The 19,298-nt window shown below is 44.2% G+C and overlaps 1 protein-coding gene across 1 annotated transcript in view; it reads right to left on the bottom strand.

Moving 5' to 3' along the window:
- The window catches only part of Smap2 (small ArfGAP2), a 49,166-nt gene extending 33,276 nt beyond the window's left edge, over positions 1–15,890 (bottom strand). Inside the window, exon 1 of the mRNA XM_048434539.3 lies at positions 15,401–15,890. Within this exon, the coding sequence (XP_048290496.1) occupies positions 15,401–15,503 (103 nt within the window). The 5' untranslated portion in view covers positions 15,504–15,890. The remainder of the gene's footprint in view (positions 1–15,400) is intronic.
- Positions 15,891–19,298: the final 3,408 nt, after the last annotated feature.

Below are 19,298 nucleotides of genomic sequence, written 5' to 3'. Positions count from 1 at the left end.
TGCACACACAGAGACACAGTCCTTTGTCTTTGGTTATAGTCCAGGAAAACCCTTGCTCAGAAAATAAAAACTATAGCAATCACCGTTCCCTTCGTAGCAATGTAGGGCCTCTAATCTGCCTTCTCAGCAGAGGGGTTTGAGTGAAGGAAGACTGTGAACACCTAAGGGTTAATCATGGTGTGAAAACACTCTCCCATGTAGGCAGAGCATGGTGAGCTGGCCCACCCCACTGTGATGGGACACACAAAGCTGCCCTATGGTCAGCCAGGACTCCCCAGCTCTCCCCACTCCTTGCCTCAACAGACATCTACCACAGCAAAGCATTTCAGAATGACAGCCCTACAGCAAGACCATCTCTCAAACGGTTCCAACCAGGAGATGCTACCCAGCTCTCTAAATTAGAGGGGCCCATAACTACTCAGGGCTGAACAAGTGAATAACTCATCAGCCTGAAAGAGCACAAAGATTTACACTGCACTATTGTCTATAATGATGAAAATTGAAAACTTAAATGTTCAACACTTAGTGTTATATAAAAGATGACATACTCCCATGACAGAGTATGTTTTTAACAAAGGTATTTACATGTTTTAATGCCATGATAAATGTTAAATGAAATGATAATGTCATAAAAATTGAAGCACAAACTCAAGTAAATAATGAGCAATGAGAATTCTGAGAACGACCATTTGCGCGGTTCTGATTTTCCATACTTTCCAACTGTTTTATCACATATATAGGTAAGTGCCATAGTAAGAAATGATGGCAGCAGACGGCTCTGCTTTTAAAGGCAACAGCTTCTAATGTTTAGAAAATAAGCACATCTCCCCACTCCACAAATCTCATAAGATTAAAAAAAAAAAAACCAAAAATCAAAAACCCTGCTCGAGGAGTCTGTTCCCATGGCAACAAGTCTTCCCCTCCCCCTTAAATACATGCGCAGTCTAATGAAACGAGGATCTATTTTTACTCTGCCATAATGTAGACCCTCGACTGGAGTCATTTGTGCCAAGCTGCTTCTGTTCAGACAAGGCTGAGGACCAAGGAAGACACTCAACGGAACTAAAATGCACCCTCCTGGCTCTGGCTCGAAAGCTTCATTTAAAGATGCACCTTGCTCTCTTGTCTGAGCTAGAAACACACAGCAGCCCCATTACAGGAAAGACCTTTTCTTAGATTTCCCCTGTCTGCAGCAATTCCTCTTGCCAAAGTTCCCATGCCCACTTTCAGAGTGACAAAGTCAAATCCTGTGCCAAACAGCTACTATCAAGCCGGCAGGAGAGCCTGACTGAATCTTTCTAGTTTTTTCTTTATCTAGTCGGCTGTCACACTGAAATTTGTTTCCCATGGCTCTGCTGTTGGCAGCCTGGGAAGGATGGGGTCCTTGCTAGCTCTCCTCTAAGGACTTGTGTCAGATACCACACAAGATAAAGTATCAGCAACACAAACCCAGAGGCTGCAGGCTGCAGACTAAGACCTTGAGATCTACATAGAAAGTTCTCATAAGAAATCATTTTTCAAAAGCTAAGAACTGCCAGGTGTGGCGATGCACACCTTTAGTCCCAGCACTTGGAGGAGGCAAACACAGTCAGTTCTCTTAGTTTGAGGCCAGCTTGGCCTATAAATTGAGCTCCAAGACAGCCAGGGATAAACAGAAAAACCCTGTCTCGAAAAAACAAATCAAACCACACCAAACCAAATAGCTTAAGAACTAAAGCAACTATCAACATGCTAATAAAGCAAATTCTTTCAAGTCACAGTCAGAAATGTCAGAGAGCTCATTTCTAAATCTGCACACTGGGGACTTCCGTCAGATAAGAAAAGAGGAAGGAGTTAAAAACAACATCAGCTGTGAGCACTTGGGCAAGCAAGGTGAAGAAACACAGTAAGATTTGCACACAAACCCACAGTGACAGATGGCTACTCTGGAGAGGCCGGGGATTTACAGTCTAGCCTTCACTAGCAACTGTTGCAAAAGACAGTGTGCTGGTTGGTTTCTGTTAACTTGACACAAACTAGAGTCATGTGGCAGGAGGGAACCTCAATTGAGGAAATGTCTCATCAGATTGGTCAGTCTGTGGGCTGTTGATTATTTTCTTGATTGTGGATTGATGTGCCAGGATCCAGCTCAGAGTGGGCAGTGCCACCCCTAGGCAGGTGGTCCAGGGGAGTACAAGAAAAGTACAAGAAAGGCGGCTGAATGTGAGCCTGGCAGCAAGGCAATGAGCTGCTCTCCTCAGGCCCCACCTCCCCCTTTGCTCGAGTTCCTTCCTTCTGTGATGCCCTCACTGACAGGCTATAATCAGATCAACCCTTTCCTCCCGAGTTGCTTTTGGTCATGGTGTTTCTCCCAGCAAAGGAGAGCAACTAAGACAACAGCTCTCTGTGCAAACGAGAGGAGAGGCAAAGATGCTCTCCTTGCTGCATCACTGTGCTGGGACACTATCCCCAGAGAAGGCAGCTTCCCTCCCTCCTGAGTCCTTTCCTATTTTCAGTACACCACCAAATGGGACCACCACACATTCATTCAGGTGGGGGTGAGAAAAACAATGGCAGGAAGTCAAAAGGATCCAGTTTAGGACTAAGAAATTTCCTATAAAAGCTGAGTTGATTTTTTTTTAAACAAAAAGGAAAAAAAAATCAACAAAATCTTCTGCAGGTGGACTTGTAAAACCTAGTATGTTTTAAAACTGTATTCTCTATGCATCTAAAACCAACCTGGGATGAAAAAACTGCCCAAAGAATACGTTCATCATCAATGAAAAGAAGGAACAACAGAGAATCCTATTCCTCTGCAAGCCACAAGTTATGAAGGTAGAAACTGAGGCAGGTTTCGGCCACACAAGAGGGAGAGTTGACAAACTGTGAGAACCCCCACAACAACCTTACACTGCTGGATGGCCACAGCTGAAGGTGAATTTGCTCATCTCTGGGGCTTTCCACTGGGGAAGGACCTGTCGTTCAGCCATCACGGACCAGCGTTCACAAAGCCTGTGGGGAATACAGGATCCAGAAGAGTGGGGTAGGGAAGGAGAAGGTTTGAGAAAGGGAAGAGTCAAACACAGTGAGAGATAATTATAACTATACAACACGAAGCTCTACAGAGGCGCGGGTGTGCTTTAAGATGTACCTTTAAGCCCAGGTAGCCTGGCTGAAAAGAACTGGCATTCTGGGGAAATGTCAAATATCTCAAATACCAAATTACAAAGCTAGCTGCCTAAATTCCAGTATGGGAGGTGGTTACAGTGTGACCCAGAAGTCAAGGCATCCTCCACTATGTTGGGAGTTCAAGACCAGCCTGAACTATGTGAGACTCTGTCTCAACCTCCTCAAAATTATTTACTTACTTATTTAATTAAAATATAAAATCTAGCTAGGTATGGTAGCATACACTTTTAATCCCAGCAATTGGGAAAGAGAGGCAGGTGAATCTCTGTGAGTTCGAGGCCAGCCTGGTCTACAGAGCTATTTTCAGGACAGTGAAGGCTACATAGAAAAATTCCGTCTTTAAAAAATAAAACAAAACAAACAAATGTTTGTGTGTTTATACATATACATATGCCAGACATGGTGGATCACTCAAGTGACCTCAACAGCTAGGAGGCTCAGGTAAGAGAACTACCACAAGCTAGGCAGTGGTGGCACACACCTTTAATCCTGCAATGAAAGGCTGGGGCAGGCAGGTCTCTAAATTTAAAGCCAGCCTGGTCTACAGAGTGAGTTCCAGGACAGTCAGAGCTATGCAGAGAGCCCCTGTCTCAAAAAAAAAAAAAAAAAAAACCAAAACAAAACAAACAGAAACAGAGAGAGATAACTGCTATAGATCAAGGCCAGTCTGGGCTACACAGTGAGTTCAGGGCAGACAGAGCTACGTGGCAAGACCATGTCTCAAAAGTAAATAAACAGCAAATAAATAAAACCCAAATTGTATTTAATTGTATCTGTGAATTACAGGTATGCCTGTCAAGAAGAAATTAATTTCTCAGAGAAAAGTAAAACACAAGGAAACCCATGTGCTTTTTGTTGTTGATGACAACTTAAACAACGACATTCCCTTCAGCTGAGGAAAGTAACACCCAAAACAAACATACTCACACTGAACTGAAACCTTTCCTTGGCCTAGTTCCACCACAGCCATTAACATGGGCAGAGCCCAAATACAGGTGACCTGATTGACAAAAAAAGCACTTCTAGAAAGTGCTGAACCGGAATCACATAACGCAAATGCTTTTATAGTCAGGAAGGATATTAGCGGCCGTAACTTGGCAAGCTTTGCCTTTAGATAGAAGAGTGACATTCCTTGTAAGACTATAATACTTTTCAGGGTTGGTGCAGAAGTTGCTGATATCACCCTTTTCACTAACCAACCTATCTGAAGTTCTTGGGAGACACCAACCACAGGCCCCCACTCCTCACCTAACAAGTCTAGAAACAGTGGTGCATGGTACAAGGAAATTAATCCCACTGCAACTACCTTAATTATCAAGGAGAGATTAAGCCGCGTCATATTTTAAAGCTGCCATCCATAAAATTCTGTGCATCTTTGTATTATTGACATAAGTCACCCAGGTGAGGATGAGGCAACATGCCTAGACCCTAGGCTTCCCAGAATTCAAAGAGTAGGAACTTATCTTCTGAGTAATCAAACGATAAATTGATGCATAGCTCCTGGTGGCAAGCCATAGTCAAACAGCTTCAACCTGGCACACAGTCTTACAGGATATGACTTGCTGTATCTCATTACTTCCTGGGACGAAGTTTCAGTGATAGCTAGGATCCTTTAAAAGCACACGAAGGGTTTTCTACCAGAAACCCCTTCCTATTTCCTGTCCACATTTACCTGGAAGATTTTTTATGTCATCCCTAATAACGAAGGGGGAACAATCACATCTTGGAGATGTTTTCAGCATCTGTGTCTGTCAGTACTTGGCTCTTACCCTTATTCTACTCTATCACAAGAAATCACCTACATTTCCCAGCCTCCCTTGCCAAATGATTTCTGGATAAATTCCTTCAATAAGAAATTCTAGTGGGGCTGGAGAGATGGCTCAGAGGTTAAGAGCATTGCCTGCTCTTCCAGAGGTTCTGAGTTCAATTCCCAGCAACCACATGGTGGCTCACAACCATCTGTAATGAGGTCTGGTACCCTCTTCTGGCCTGCAGACATACACACAGAAAGAATATTGTATACATAATAAATAAATAAATATTTTAAAAAAATAAGAGATTCTAGTAAGGATAAATGGCAAAAGGAAGAAAGAAGTCAGAGTTCTCTTATTTGTCTTGGGTTTCAGCAGCCACTGAACAATTCCTCTTTCCATGCCTCTGGATCATACCACATGGCTTCAGGCACTCTCAACTTCCTTAGCCACATGGTAGTTCCTGGATACCATGATTGCCTACGTGTCTCGGTAACAACTTAGCAACAACTGATTCCCTGACCTATTGGTTTCTGTTTTCCTAACTGGTTCTCGACTGAGGAGACCTTCCAATATGTCAAACATATTTTTTAAAATTATTTTTTAGAAAATAATTTTATTTTATCCAGATATCCTATAAAAAATCCTTCTAGAGAACAAAATGTACAGATGATAATACACATTCATTCATTCAGTGATTTACTTAGGCCTTATCAACCCCTATCACTGTTCAGAAGATTAGTGAATGTAGCCCCAAATCCTGTCCTTGTGGGCTTACATCCTAGGGGACACTTCAAGTGCAGTGAATCGCAATTTAAAAAGTTAACGTTGGCTGGGGATGTAGCACAGTCACTAAGTTCTTGCCTAGCATGAATGGAGCTTTGGGTGTGATACCTAGCATCACATAAACCATGTGTGGTGCACCTGCCTATAATCTTATCACTGGAGGAGTGGAGGTAAAAAGATCAGAAATAAAGCTAATCCTCAACTACATACTGAATCTAAGGACACCCTGGGATACACCAGATCCTGAGCCGGGTGTGCTGGGCCTAGCGACACAGGCCTGTAATCCTAGTGACTTAATCGATAGAGGTGGGAAATACAAATGTTCAAGCCAAACCGGGCAACTTGGAGAGGCTCTGTCTCAAAAAGTCTAAAAGTGACACACCCTTGTATCCCAGCACTGAGGCAGAGCAGAAGAATCTGCACAAATCTGAGACTTCATCCTACATAGTGAGTTCCAAGCTAGCCAGGACTACATAGGGAAACCCTATCTAAAAATGGGGGGGTGGAGGAGGTGGCTGAGGATATAGCTTAGTGGTAGGGTAATTACCTGGCATGTGAGTAGCCAAATCCCAGCACTACAAAAAACAATTAATTAAGCAATACAAGATTACTGTCTCAACACTAGAGGACTGTGGAAAATGGGTGGATGTTAAGATGTTCTACTCTACAGAAATTTGCCCCTCCCTTTTCGGTATGGTGTGCTGGGCTGAGAACTTCAGGAGCAGTAAGGAACTTCCTCAGAGTTACTATCTACTTAAAAGGGCCCCTTGCTCAAACAGAAGTACAACTGTGGCCAGGATCTAAGAGACACCATGTGTTCAGAATGTACAGCAAGTGAGTATGACACAGACTCTTGCTGGGCGTCTTTTCAACAGTGGACATCAACTGGAGAAAGAGTCAAACTCTGCATACTGTGTCACTTACCCTTTCTCCATAGCACAGGTAGGCTCCACTAACAAGCATGCAATGTACGTAATTAATAGTGTGTCACAGCCACCAATTGCATATTATTTTCAGGTTGGAATGTGCAGGCAGAAGAACAGAAACAGACAATGACTCATGTGATGAACAGTTAGATAGACAACTGTGCCCAAGAAAGCTGCCACCTACATCCCATAAAGACATCAGATGACAAAGGTAGGAAGGGGGTAGTTTTCAGATTTATCTGGAAACAAGATTTGCTACCAAGAGAGCACCTTACACAATCATGAAGTCATCACAAATATTCGGCTCATGGTCCTGCTTGAGCATAAGAGCCTGCTCAACTTCGAAACTAACAGCTGCAGAGACGACAGCACACGTTCTGCTGGCATTTCATTAGACCATCCTCAGAGGGAGGCAAGTGTCCACGAAAGCACCTGCCATACAGATGATGCAGGCTCAAGACTCAAATCTGGGTCTCTGACCAGCTACCAAATTCTAACCTTCATACTTCACAATATGTAGTCAAATCACCGTAAACAATACACACATTCACACACACACACACACACACGTGCACAGCACAGCACACCAGAGGCTCTGTACATTTCTGCCTCCCCTTCCTTGAATATAGCTCCTACATGCCTGGCAAAGCCGTGTGTATCCTTTCCATCAGCTTAGTTGCCTCTTTGAAGCTTGCCTTAAGGCCTTTTTGTCTTCTTCAGTGCTTTTCCTGTTCCCTGTACACATGTCATAATGATTATTTGCTTTATATATCTTCTTTCCCACTAGACTATAAACCTTTGAGATCAAAGGTCCCATCTTTGAATCTTATCATACGTCCCTGCAAAGCGTCTGGCACAGACTGAGTGCTTAAAATTTTCTTGTTTGTTTGGGGTTTTGTTTGTTTGTTTTTGTTTAATGGGGTGTTTCGTTGTTGTTTGCTTGCTTCTTTTTTTTTTTTTCCTTGGTCTTTTAAGACAGGGTTTCATAGCCGGGCATGGTGGCCTACGTCTTTAATCCATACATACACGAGGCAGAGGCAGGTGGATCTCTGTGAGTTCAAGGCCAGCCTGGTCTTCAGAGGAAGTTCCAGGACAGACAGGGTGACACAGAGAAACCCTGTCTCGAGAAATAAAACAAACAAAACAAAACAAAACAAAACAAGACAGAGTTTCATGTAGCCTAGGCTGGATCAGGATAATCTTGAATTCCTGATTCCCTGGGTGATATGAATATAGACATGTACTCACACTCCACTTTTAGGACACATTACTGTATATGTATGCATGCATGTGTGTGTGCACATGTGTATACACACACACACATACATACATACATACAGTGTGCAATCTTCAGTCTAAAGGGAGCTGTTCCTAAAGGAACTCTGTCCTCTTTTCCTCACGGCCACAGCTATTTAAAAGGAATGCAGAATAAACAAGGAAGTGTCTCCCAGAGAACAGCCTTAGCACATTAAAACTATGAGACGATTTAACAGTGACTTTGACTAATTACTTTCAGTAACTTGTCAGTATAATCATGACTGTCAGGATTAATATGCATCAGCTGTGAAAGCTCAGAAAGTTATCTGGTCTTGGGCAGAGGAGACTATAACGGCAAGAAAACTGAAAATGGAAGAACAACTTTTGTCTGTCTACATCTGGTAGAATTTTTTTAAACCTCTCAAGGAGGTTAAAAAATATGTTTCTGCATTATCATATGCCACTGACATATAATAGCTAAAACAACTTAAAATTGACAGGAAAGTTTGTGTTATAAGGTATGATAATTAAAAAGCAATGGTTGACCATTGATTAAAAAAATAAATAAAAGGACAGCTAAAGATTAAAGTATAAAAGTTAAAACTGGGTGACTGGTAAGCAGCCTCAATGGGTAAAGTTTCTCACTGCCTGCCTATCTGAGCTCATTCTCCACAGTCACACAGCAGAAAGACAGAGCTGCTTCCTACAAGGTGTCCCTGACCATCACATGTGTTGTAGCATATGTGCACATGCACACACACACACACACAAATAATTAAAATATAGTACATTTTTAATAAAAAAGGTTAAATTCTCCACATAAAGAAATTCCCTGGAGCCAGGTGATAGAGGCAGAGGCAGGTGGATCTCTGTGAGTTCAAGGCCAGCCTGGTCTACAAGAGCTAGTTCCAGGACAGGCACCAAAAGCTACAGAGAAACCTTGTCTTGAAAAACCAAAACAAAAATAACAACAAAAAATTTCCTGGTCTAATCTTTCATCCATGTCTGAAGAGGCAGGAAACATCCAGGCTCTCCTCAGGGTCCTTTAAAGTACATTTGTAAAAATGCCAGAACTCCCATATATAGAAAATGGTTTTGGCTTAAGGACTAGGGGATTACTATGAATCATTCCAACTGTGGCTTTCAGTAACCGAAGTATTTTAAGAATATAAAGTTAAAAAATGAAGCTAACAAACTCAAGATAAGATAAGTAAGACCAAGAGTGATATAAAAATGATGTTTGCATCTGAATAGCACTTGTTTACAAGACACTTGCATTTTCCTATTAAGAAAATGAAGCTGACAGACGTTATGAGCACTGACCATTTCGCTGCTCTTCCCAAGGTCCTGAGTTCATTCCCAGCACCCATATGGTGGCTCACAACCATCTATAACAGTATCGGATGCCCTCTTCTTACATGCATGTGTACGTGTGGAAAGAGCACGCATACATTAAAAAAAAGAAGAAAGAGAAGAAAAGGAAATGGAGCTGAGAGAGTGGGTGGCATGCTGAAGAAGGGTCAACCTAGCTGCTCCATCACCAGGGGAAGCCTCCTCAGTTCTTCAAAGGCTCCTGAGTGCTGCAGATACTTTATTAAAAGATGTATTTATTGTGGGATATTTGTACAGTGTGAAGATGTATTGCTGTGATTGGTCTAATAAAAAGCTGAACAGCCAATAGCTAGACAGGAGACATAGGCGGGACTTCTGGGCAGAGAGAGACCACTGGGAGGAAGGCATAGTCACCAGCCAGGTGGCAGAAGAAGCAGGATAGGAAGTACAGAGTAAAGGTAACTGAGCCATATAAAAGAACATAAAAGTACATTAATGGATATGGGTTAATTTTAAGTTGCAAGACTAGTTAGTAACAAGTGTAAACCAAGGCCAAGCATTCATAATTAATAATAAGTCTGTGTCATTATTTGTGAGCTGGCAGCCCCCCAAAAATCCACCTACATGTATTCATTCTTATTTTATGTGTAAGAATGTTTTACCTGCATGTTTGTCTGTGTACCACATGCATGTCTGGTGGCCATGAAAGCCAGAGGAAGATCTTAGATCCCTGGAACTAAACTTACAGATGGTTGTGAACCACCATGTTGATTCTAGGAACCAAACTTGGGTCCTCTGCTAAAATCCCAAGTGCCCTTAATTGCTGAGCCATCTCTCCAGCCTCTAATCCCTTTCCAAAGACATCTTCCATAAGAGAAGCTGTCTTCCAAATCATTCAAAAATGTTTCTCAACTTAACAGAAGTACAGACTTGTATACGACCTTGAAATAATGCAGAAGCTCTTTTGTGTACATGGACAGAGAATCTTCACTGTCTTCATATTATGATGTTGATTAAAAAATCCAGAGACCAAACTCAGTAGGTAATGTGCTATTTGCACAAAAGTGCTGAAAACCTATACATATAATGTCATTATTTAAAATCCACATATACAAAAAAAAAAGAAAATGTCATAGTTTGTCAATGCATTTATTATCTCTCAAAAATCAGGTAAAGGAGGTTGGGGAGAAGACTCAGGAGTAAAGCACTCCTACAATGAGTTGGAGAGATGCCTCAGTGGTTAAGAGCACTGGCTACTACTCCAAAGGACAGATTCAATTCCCAGCACCCGCATAGCAGTTCACAACTGTCTGTAACTCCAGTTCCAGGGGACCTGACACCTTCACACCAATGCACATAAACAAATTAAAAAGAAGAAGAAGCACTCTTGCAAGTGTGAGGACTGGAGTTCCAATCTCCATAGCTCACCTAAAAGCTAGGTGGGCATGACAGCCTAATTACGGTCCCCAAGTACAGGAGGCAAGCCCAGGGGATCCTCGAGACAAGGTGGCTAGATTGGCCAGAATCAGTGAGTGACAGATCTGTCTCAATAAAAAAGGAAGAGATCTATAGAGGAAGACTCCCAAGGTCAACATGGGCTTCCACAGGGAGGTATAGACATGTACGCATGTATCCTCACACATACGTCCCCACACATACATTTAAAATGAAAGGTCAGGTAAGGCAAACACTTAGAAGAAAGAGGCGGGAAGATCACAGCATGTTTGCATCATCTAGTTGGGTCTACATAGCGAGTTCTAGTCCTGCCAAAGCTATACAGAACTGTCTCAAATACATATATAAGAAACCAGGCACAGGGATGCATGCCTGTAATGCAAGCTTTGGGGAGGGAGATCAGGAGTTCATTTACTCAGCTACACAGAGGTTAAGGCCGGGCTGGGCTACAAGACCCTGTTTCAAACAAAGAAAAATGATAGGTAAGAAATGGCCAACAGCGGTTATCCCCAGGACAACGACTTTTCACACTCTTTTAGAGTTTTTGAATTTTGAACCACATGACAATCAACTTAAATGAAAATATATATAACAGGAGATGAAACAGGCAGGGATTAGTTGATTAGAGGGAAACACTTCACAGACGAGATGTGACAAAAGAGGGAAGAGAGCCTAGCAAAGCCCTCAGACTCCATGAGGTGCTCCAGTCTCTCGCATACTTCACAAGCCATCATGTGGCCCCATGTCGGCTCCTTCTGTTTCTCACAAACCTTGACACTGGTGACGTCCCAACGGCAGACAAGAAAGAAAACACAGGTCTTCAGAAAGGCAGACCTTCCCAATGGTAAATGATAGATAGTATCTGGTTTTAACCAGTCTCTGAATGGGTTAATCCCCACACACTGATAAACACTTGGAGCTACAGAGCTAAAGGCGAAGTCTTGGGCCACTGTGGTCCCAAGTACAAAGGAAGTCTGATGGTCTCCAGCAGCCAGTTACTAAGGACATATCTGGGTCTTACACTAGTTTTGTCCTGTGTATCATTACTGAAGTCAGTCCGTTGAAAGTATTAACGTTGGAGTTTTCATGATAAGGAAACTGTATCTTGGGCTATGAACAAGTCACAGCATTGTGAAAGGGAGCTTTTTGAGACAGGGTTTCATGTAGCCCAGGCTAGCCTCAAAATTGCTAAGGATAACTGAACTTCCTTCCTGCCTCTAACTTCTGAGTTCTGGGATTATAGGTGTGGCCACTTCAGATGGTTTAAATTGTGACTTCTTGTTTTTTTAACAAAGAGTGCCCGAGTAATCTGGCCATTCGAGAACCTGGTCCAACAGGCTTTGTATTGCAGTGGTTCTCAACCTTCCTAATGCCGTGACCCTTTAATACAGTTCCTTATGGTGTGGTGACCCCAACCATAAATTATTTTTTTGTTTGTTTGTTTCTTTGTGTCCTGATTATCCTGGAATCCTCATAGACCAGGCTGGCTTCAAACAGAGATCCGCATGCTTCTGCCTCCTGAGTACTGAGATTAAAGGTGTGCGCCACCACCGCCCAGCTCCAAAAAATTATTCTTGTTGGCACTTCATAACTATAATTTTGCTATTGTTATGAATCATAATGTAAATATTTTTGGAGACAGAGGTTTGCCAAAGGGGTTGAGACCCACAGGTTGAGAACCAGTGTTCTACTGACTACAGAGAAGAGTATCTGTTTGTTCTCTATTGTGATGTTTAAACTACATCACTCTAAGGATCAACTATCAGATATCACTCTTTTCTTTTTTGTTTTTTCAAGATAGTTGTTCTCTGTGTAACAGCCCTAGCTGTCTTGGAACTTAGGTCTTGTAGACTAGGCTGGCCTCGAACTCATAGAGATCCTCCTGCCTCTGCCTCCCGAGTGTCAGGATTAAAGGCATTTGCCACCACCACCCAGCCCTAAATATGATGTAAGAAAGAAGAATCAGGGGACTAGAGAAGTTACTCTGTGGTCAGAGTTCGTACTCTTTAGAAGGCCTGAGTTCAGTGCCTAGCACCCCACCTCAGGTGGCTCGTAATCACCTGTAATTCCAGCTCCAGGGAATCCAACACCCTCTCCTGGCATCCATGGTCAATAACTCACATATACACATAATTCAAAATAAAAATAAACTTTTTATGAAAGATAATTTTTCTAAAAAATAAATAGAAAAGGCAGGGTGGTAAGATGGTTCAGTGAAAAGAAAGGGTATTTGCCACCAAGTCTGACCATCTGAGTTCTCTCCCCACATGGTATAAGTTGTTCTCTCTCTTACACACACACACACACACACACACATACACACACACACAAAATATAAAATTTTAAAAAGAGTCATTGCCAAAGAGTTATTTTAAAGCATTTTTACAAAAGTATCCACTTTCAGATCTGTAGTCCAAGCTACATCAATAGACTAAATATTAATAGATGAACACTCTCCAGACCCTGTCTGGTGAGCTCTCAATTTTCTGAGAAAGAACAAAATGAAAAAAAAAAGTAAACTCAAATATTTAGTGAATAGTTTTCAAATTCTTCTGCCAACTAAGGGCCTTTTACCACAGCTGAGCAAGCCACGATGCACAGATGCAAACGTCTTTCTTACCACCCTCTGAGAACTGCAAGCGTGTTCATTACAAAAGCAGAAAGGGGAAAAGAGGAACAACACGAATGAGGGGTTAACTGGCAGACTAGGCTGGATAACTCTCCCACTCAACAAACACAAGGCCTCAGCAAAAGCCTGTTTAACAGAACTGAAAGAAAACGACACACGGCAACCCTTTTTTAATAGTGGTGAAATGTATTGAAGAGAATTTCTGACTTGGAACGTTCAGGAGCTAAGGTAGCAGCATCAGCGGCTACCAGCTTTTGTCGCTGCTGCTTACATTTTATTTATTGATTGTGTAGGGATTTGTACAGGTGTTAGAGCATCCCCGTGGAGGTCGAGGAACAACGGTGGGGGCTGGAGACCAAACTCAGGTTGTCAGTCTTGGTGGCAAGCGCCTTTCTCCACTGAGCCATTTCACAGGCCCCAGCTACCAGTTCTCGTTAGGCATTAACTAAGGCTTCATATCTGAGTTCCCAATAGGGCTATTAATAAGGGGCAGTGGGAAATTTGGAGGAGATGATAAAGTAACCTCTCTCTTCCACGTGGTATATTTTATTGGAATGAGTAAGTTTAAGAGCAACAGGAGAAATAGGGGAGGGGGTGGTTCTAAAAATCACCAAAAAACGGTATCTGATTCCCCAAATGTGATGATGTTCACCCAGGGATGCCTCACTGTGACTTAAGAGCTGTCAACTGAGGACATTAGAGAATCTGAGTGAAATCAAATGTTAAACCAAACATTCCAATAGATCTAACCAGAATCAATCTAGCCAGGTGGGGGTAGCCAGGGGATCTCTGCTCAAGGCCAGCCTGGTTTACGAAGTGAGTTCTAAGATAGTCAGGGCTATGCAGAGGGACCCTGTCTCGAAAAAAATAAAAATAAATAAATAAGTAAAATTTTAGGAGAGAAATCCAGGGACCTGCTTTCCTAATAGTACATTCCATTTGCCTACTGATAGAGGTCACTAAAAAAATATTACTAGGAGTCTAAATCAATGCATCATCATTCCTGATGCCCTCCTTACATAACCCTACTCTAAATAAACCATAATCACATGAAGCGTGGGTTAAGAATCTATTGCTTTTCTCAAAATTAATACACACACATTTGAATTTGTTTTAAACTATATGCCCATATGCTATAAGGCAAATCTGGGAAATGGAACTAAGGTACAAGAGCAATAGCCCCCCCAAAATATAACTGCTTGTCTCTACAACGCCAAGTACAAACATTTCACTAGTACATTTTTCTACCATGTTGACCTTTAATTTTATTAAAGCACGAACCTTTAAGAGCACAGAAAACAAAGGTTAAATGATTGTGGTCGATTTACAAAAATCCTTCCGTTTCACCTCTACGAGTGGAAGCACCAAGGAAGCAACGAATTCGATAAATTCCTTGCTTCCCGTTCTCCCTGTTTGAATGGGTCCTGCACTACAGCCCGGGTCCTGCTAGTTTCGGCCACCACACAAGCACAAGGCCTCCACAGACCAGGAGAGGCTATCTAGAAATCCGCACTGTGTCACTGCGTAAGGCAGCTTCCCAGGGCACACATCCTGAGTGAAGACAGCCACCTAAGCACTTTGCCAGAGCTCAACAAGGTGGCAAAATGACAGGAGCTGCTAATGAAAGAGCAGACAGTAAGGAATACCACCTTTAAAAACCATTTCGACAGTTTTCCTCTTCGTCATCTCACCTTCCTCCTCGCCGCTCCCACCCCCACCACCACACTGCAGCTCACCCACAGCTCTGCCAAGTGAAAGGCTTCCAGCTCTGGATGACAGCGGGCCCAGAAGCCATTCAGAGCCTGCAACACAGACATTCTCACCTGAACACACCGGGCCTCCCCACCCCCCACTATACCATCTTCACCACGCTCTCAAACACACACATACACACACACACACACACATCTCCCCAGCCCCCTCGCCCACACCAAACCCCGAGCCCCAGGAAATCCAGAAGGCTCTTGAGCAAGGGTAGCACCCATTGCCATCCGAAGAGGGCTCGCCGCCTGGGCTCCAGAATCCCCTCCCCACTCAGGCCACCGCCACGCCACCGCCCCGCAGTCAGCCCCCAGCCGGTGCCGCGGATGTGCTACCTTTGGACTGGCAATCAGCACAGAACTTGTTATCTTCCTCCAGCAGCAGGTTGGCCAGGACCGCCTGGTACCGATCCACGTCCTTCACCGACTTGCCCGTCATGGCCAGGGTGCCGGCGGGGGCAGAGGGCGACGCGCCCCCCGCGCCCCCAGGAGCCCCTGCCTCGGTCCGGGGCTGAGGCCTCGGGGCCCCCGCCCAGGCGCACCTCCCGAGCGGGACGAGCCGTGTCCTCTCGCCCCGCCCCGAGCCGTCCCGGGGTCAGGGCCGTCTGCCCCCCGCCCCGCAGTCCCTCGGCGCGGCGCCTCCTGGCGGGCTCCGGGCAAGGAGGGGACCCGCGAAGGCTGCGGGACCTGGGACGCGGCCTAGGCGGAGCGAGCCCTCGGCCTCAGGCGTGCGGGCCGCACACCTGACCCCTGTGCTGAGGATCTGCCGCCGCGCTTCCCGCCTCGGTTTCCCTGGCAGCTTCGGCCAGCTCTGCCGCCACCTCCACCGCCTACTTCCGGCAGCTCTTCCTCTCCTCCTCCACCCAGCCCAACCCGCGCATGCGCCCCGCCCACCGCACCGCACTGGGTTCTTCCCTCGGCTCCGCCTCCAAGGAGCCAATCCGGAAAGAGGCGGGGGCGGGGCTTAGGTGAGAGCGGCAGTGGGAGGGCACGCCCCCTTCATGTCCTTGGAAAAGAATGAATGAAACCTGGTGAAAAAGGGAGGAGAGCGAAGAGAATAGTGAGGTAACAGCCAACATCTACCGAGTTCTTACTGTGTGCTAGGCGCTTCGCTAAGCACTTCGTGTCAGTTAGCACAGTATGCTCTTCACCGCAACCTTTATGAAATGTATATTTATTATCTTTATATAACCCAAGGGTTGTGGGTATCCCAGACTTCCTCAGCTTAGTTTTTCCTTCAAGAGATGAAAGAACTCATCCTCTGATTCAAGTTAAAGAGACACTACACCCTCCCACATGATCACTTCTTTTTTTTTTTTCTTTTCTTTTTTGGTTTTTCTAGACAAAGTTTCTCGGTGTGGCTCTGGCTGTCCTGGAACTTATTCTATAGAACCAGGCGTCCTCGAACTTGGAGATCTGCCTGCCTCTGCCTGCCCAGTGCTGAGATTAAAGGGCGTGCGCCATTACTGTCTAGTCCTCATGATCACTTCTAAGTTGGCATACCTTCTGCCCGCTGATATCCATTAGCCTTCGTCTTGTGACTACCATCTTCTTTGAGCACTGTTCTGCCTTTTTTTCTTTCCTTCTTTTTTTGAAATAATTTATTTAATTTTGAACAGGTTTTCCCTGATAGCCTGAACTCCATATTGTGGACCAGGATAGCCTCAAACTCACAGAGATCTGCCTACATTTACCTCCAGAGTGCTAGGATTAAAGGTATGTGTCGCCATGCCTGGCTCTGTGTGTGTGTGTGTGTGTGCGCGTGTGCGTGTGCAGGTGCCCAAGGAGACCAGAAGAAGGCATTGCATCCCCTGGAGCTGGAGTGACATGCTGTTATGAGCTGATGGAAGCGCTGACCAATGTGGATGTTAGGAACTGAACCAGGGTCCTATGGGAGATTACCAAATTCTGTCTACTGCTGAGCTGCTCTCCAGCCACCTTCTTTTCTTACTTAAATACTCACAAAGCAAAGATGCTAGGTTTTTTGTTTTCTTGTTTTTTTGTTTTTTCGAGACAGGATTTCTCTGTAGCTTTGGAGCCTGTCCTGGAACTAGCTCTTGTAGACCAGGCTGGCCTCGAACTCACAGAGATCTGCCTGCCTCTGCCTCCCAAGTGCTGGGATTAAAAGCGTGTGCCACCACCGCCCGGCTAAAAAAACAGTTTTGTGGGAAGACTTTCACTCAAAGTTGTTTGGGAGAGAACCAGTTATGGGTTAGCATGGAATAAACAACTACTTAAAATGGTTCTTAAATATTACTTTCCAAGGCCACTCTTGCTACAGATAATGAATATATGTGTGGTCTAGAACCCACTGCCATCCGCTTTTGTTCTCATTCCCTCTTCTCATTCTTTGAAGTAAAGAAATCATTCCTTCAACAAATTCCTCCAAGAAACAGAAAGTGCTGTCAGAGACGAGAGCAGCACCTTCCGATTTGTGATCCTAAGGGTTTCCTCTGAACACTAGAACAAAGGATCGGGGAAGACAGCAAGGCCAAGTGCTCGGTTACGGCTAAGACAGCCCTCTTGTCCAGCTCTGCTTTCTCTCAAGAACAGGCTCCCTTCAAAATGTTTATATTTTCCATGGGAAATTAAGTTTTTCTGTGACTTTATTAATTAGAAGTTTATTACTCTGTCCAAAACCTTTTCATTCTAGCTAAACCTCGAGGAATTTACTTTTATAAGCATACAAGCTCATAAAGTATTTTCCTAAGATAGCTCTACCAGACTAGATATTATCTTAGACATTTGTTAAATGTTTGCTTTATTTTAAGACAGGGTCTCACTGCGTAGCCTTGGCTGACCTGAACTCACCGTGCAGACCAGAAAGGCCTCGAACTCACAGAGATCTGCCTGCCTCTGCCTACTGAGTGCTGGGATTAGAGGCATTGCAACATTCTGGCCTAGAGATTTAAGTATTCAACCATGTGAATGTGTATGTGTATATGTAGGTGTGTGTCCATAAGTGCAGGTGCCCTTGGACACCAGAAGAGGGCATCTGATTTTCTAGAGCTAGAGTTACAGGTGACTGAGCTTCTCGAGGCCTCTTGTATGACAATCTCACTGAACCATGCCCATACATCGAAAAAGCCTTTGGGAGCTTCTGATTTTCTCCTGCTTGGTGAGAGCCCTGCATAGTCTGGTGATGACACACCCACACACCTTGAAGTCAGATCGCCTGGGCTGCAATATAGGGTTCCAATACCGTTTGTGTGGCTTCGGCTGCTGACCTCTGTACCTCAGTATCCCATCTGTGAAGTGGGGATGGTAGTAAAGCTAAGAGCCTGTTTGCAGGGTTGATGCAAAGCTTCACTGGCCTGTTGCATTTCTAGAACAACTCTCAGCACATCATAAATGATAGGCAATTAACACCTATTGCTAAATGTATCTGGCTTTTGGCCTTATCCGTCTATGATAGAGTTTATTTCCTGCTCTCTTTATGGTCAGACATAGTCAATGGTCCATGCAGAAACATGTCACTTTCTGCCTGAAGCCTTTGTTTTCCACCTTGGCTGGGATGCACTATCCACAAAGGACAGAACTGCGAAGACAGAGTGAATCTCCACTATAGAAAACAGAGATGACTTGTGAACCCTGTAAGGGCAGCCCTCGAGGGTCCAGACTGGGCTGCATAATGAAGGCCTGAATCTATTTCAGACATGTGAGAGCTCTCTGCTAGACCACAAAAGATGGGAGGCGAAGAGCAACAGGAAAGTCTGCTCTGTGTTGTGAGTTGTTTTCTCACCAAATTGTAACTTAACTAATCCTACAAAAAAGGATTCATGAAAGCCAGAACGGGTACCACATGCCTGTGATCCCAGCACTCAGTAGGTGGAGGCAAGCCGGGCAGGAGTTTAAAGCTAGCTTCAGCTACATGGTGGATATTAGGGTCTCCTGAGATCCTGTTTCAAAAAGAAGAGACAGAGAGACAGAAAAAGAGAGAGAAAAAAAAAACAAAAGGAAAAAAAATCACTACTCCTTGGGTGTATTTATCCGTTCATTGCCTTTTGTGTTTATTTTTGTAGCAGAGTACCTTGCACCACCACGCCTGGCTCAGAAAGCAGTTTTTTCCTAAGTGGCCATGGTAGAGTAAGCAGTGCAGTAAATGCCTGGAAGGCGACTCTAGAGGCACTGTGTTTGGACTACTGCCACAGGGAGCTTTCTGTTCCTGCACCTTCTAGCTGAGGGAGCAAACCTCTTGAGTCATATATTGAACTAAAATAGCTTGCAACCCACT

The sequence above is a fragment of the Myodes glareolus genome, chromosome 3 (genome assembly GCF_982192425.1).
Source record: "Myodes glareolus chromosome 3, mMyoGla1.1, whole genome shotgun sequence".
In the NCBI taxonomy this organism is placed as follows: Eukaryota; Metazoa; Chordata; class Mammalia; order Rodentia; family Cricetidae; genus Myodes; species Myodes glareolus.
This window is presented reverse-complemented; position numbering and strand designations above follow the sequence as displayed.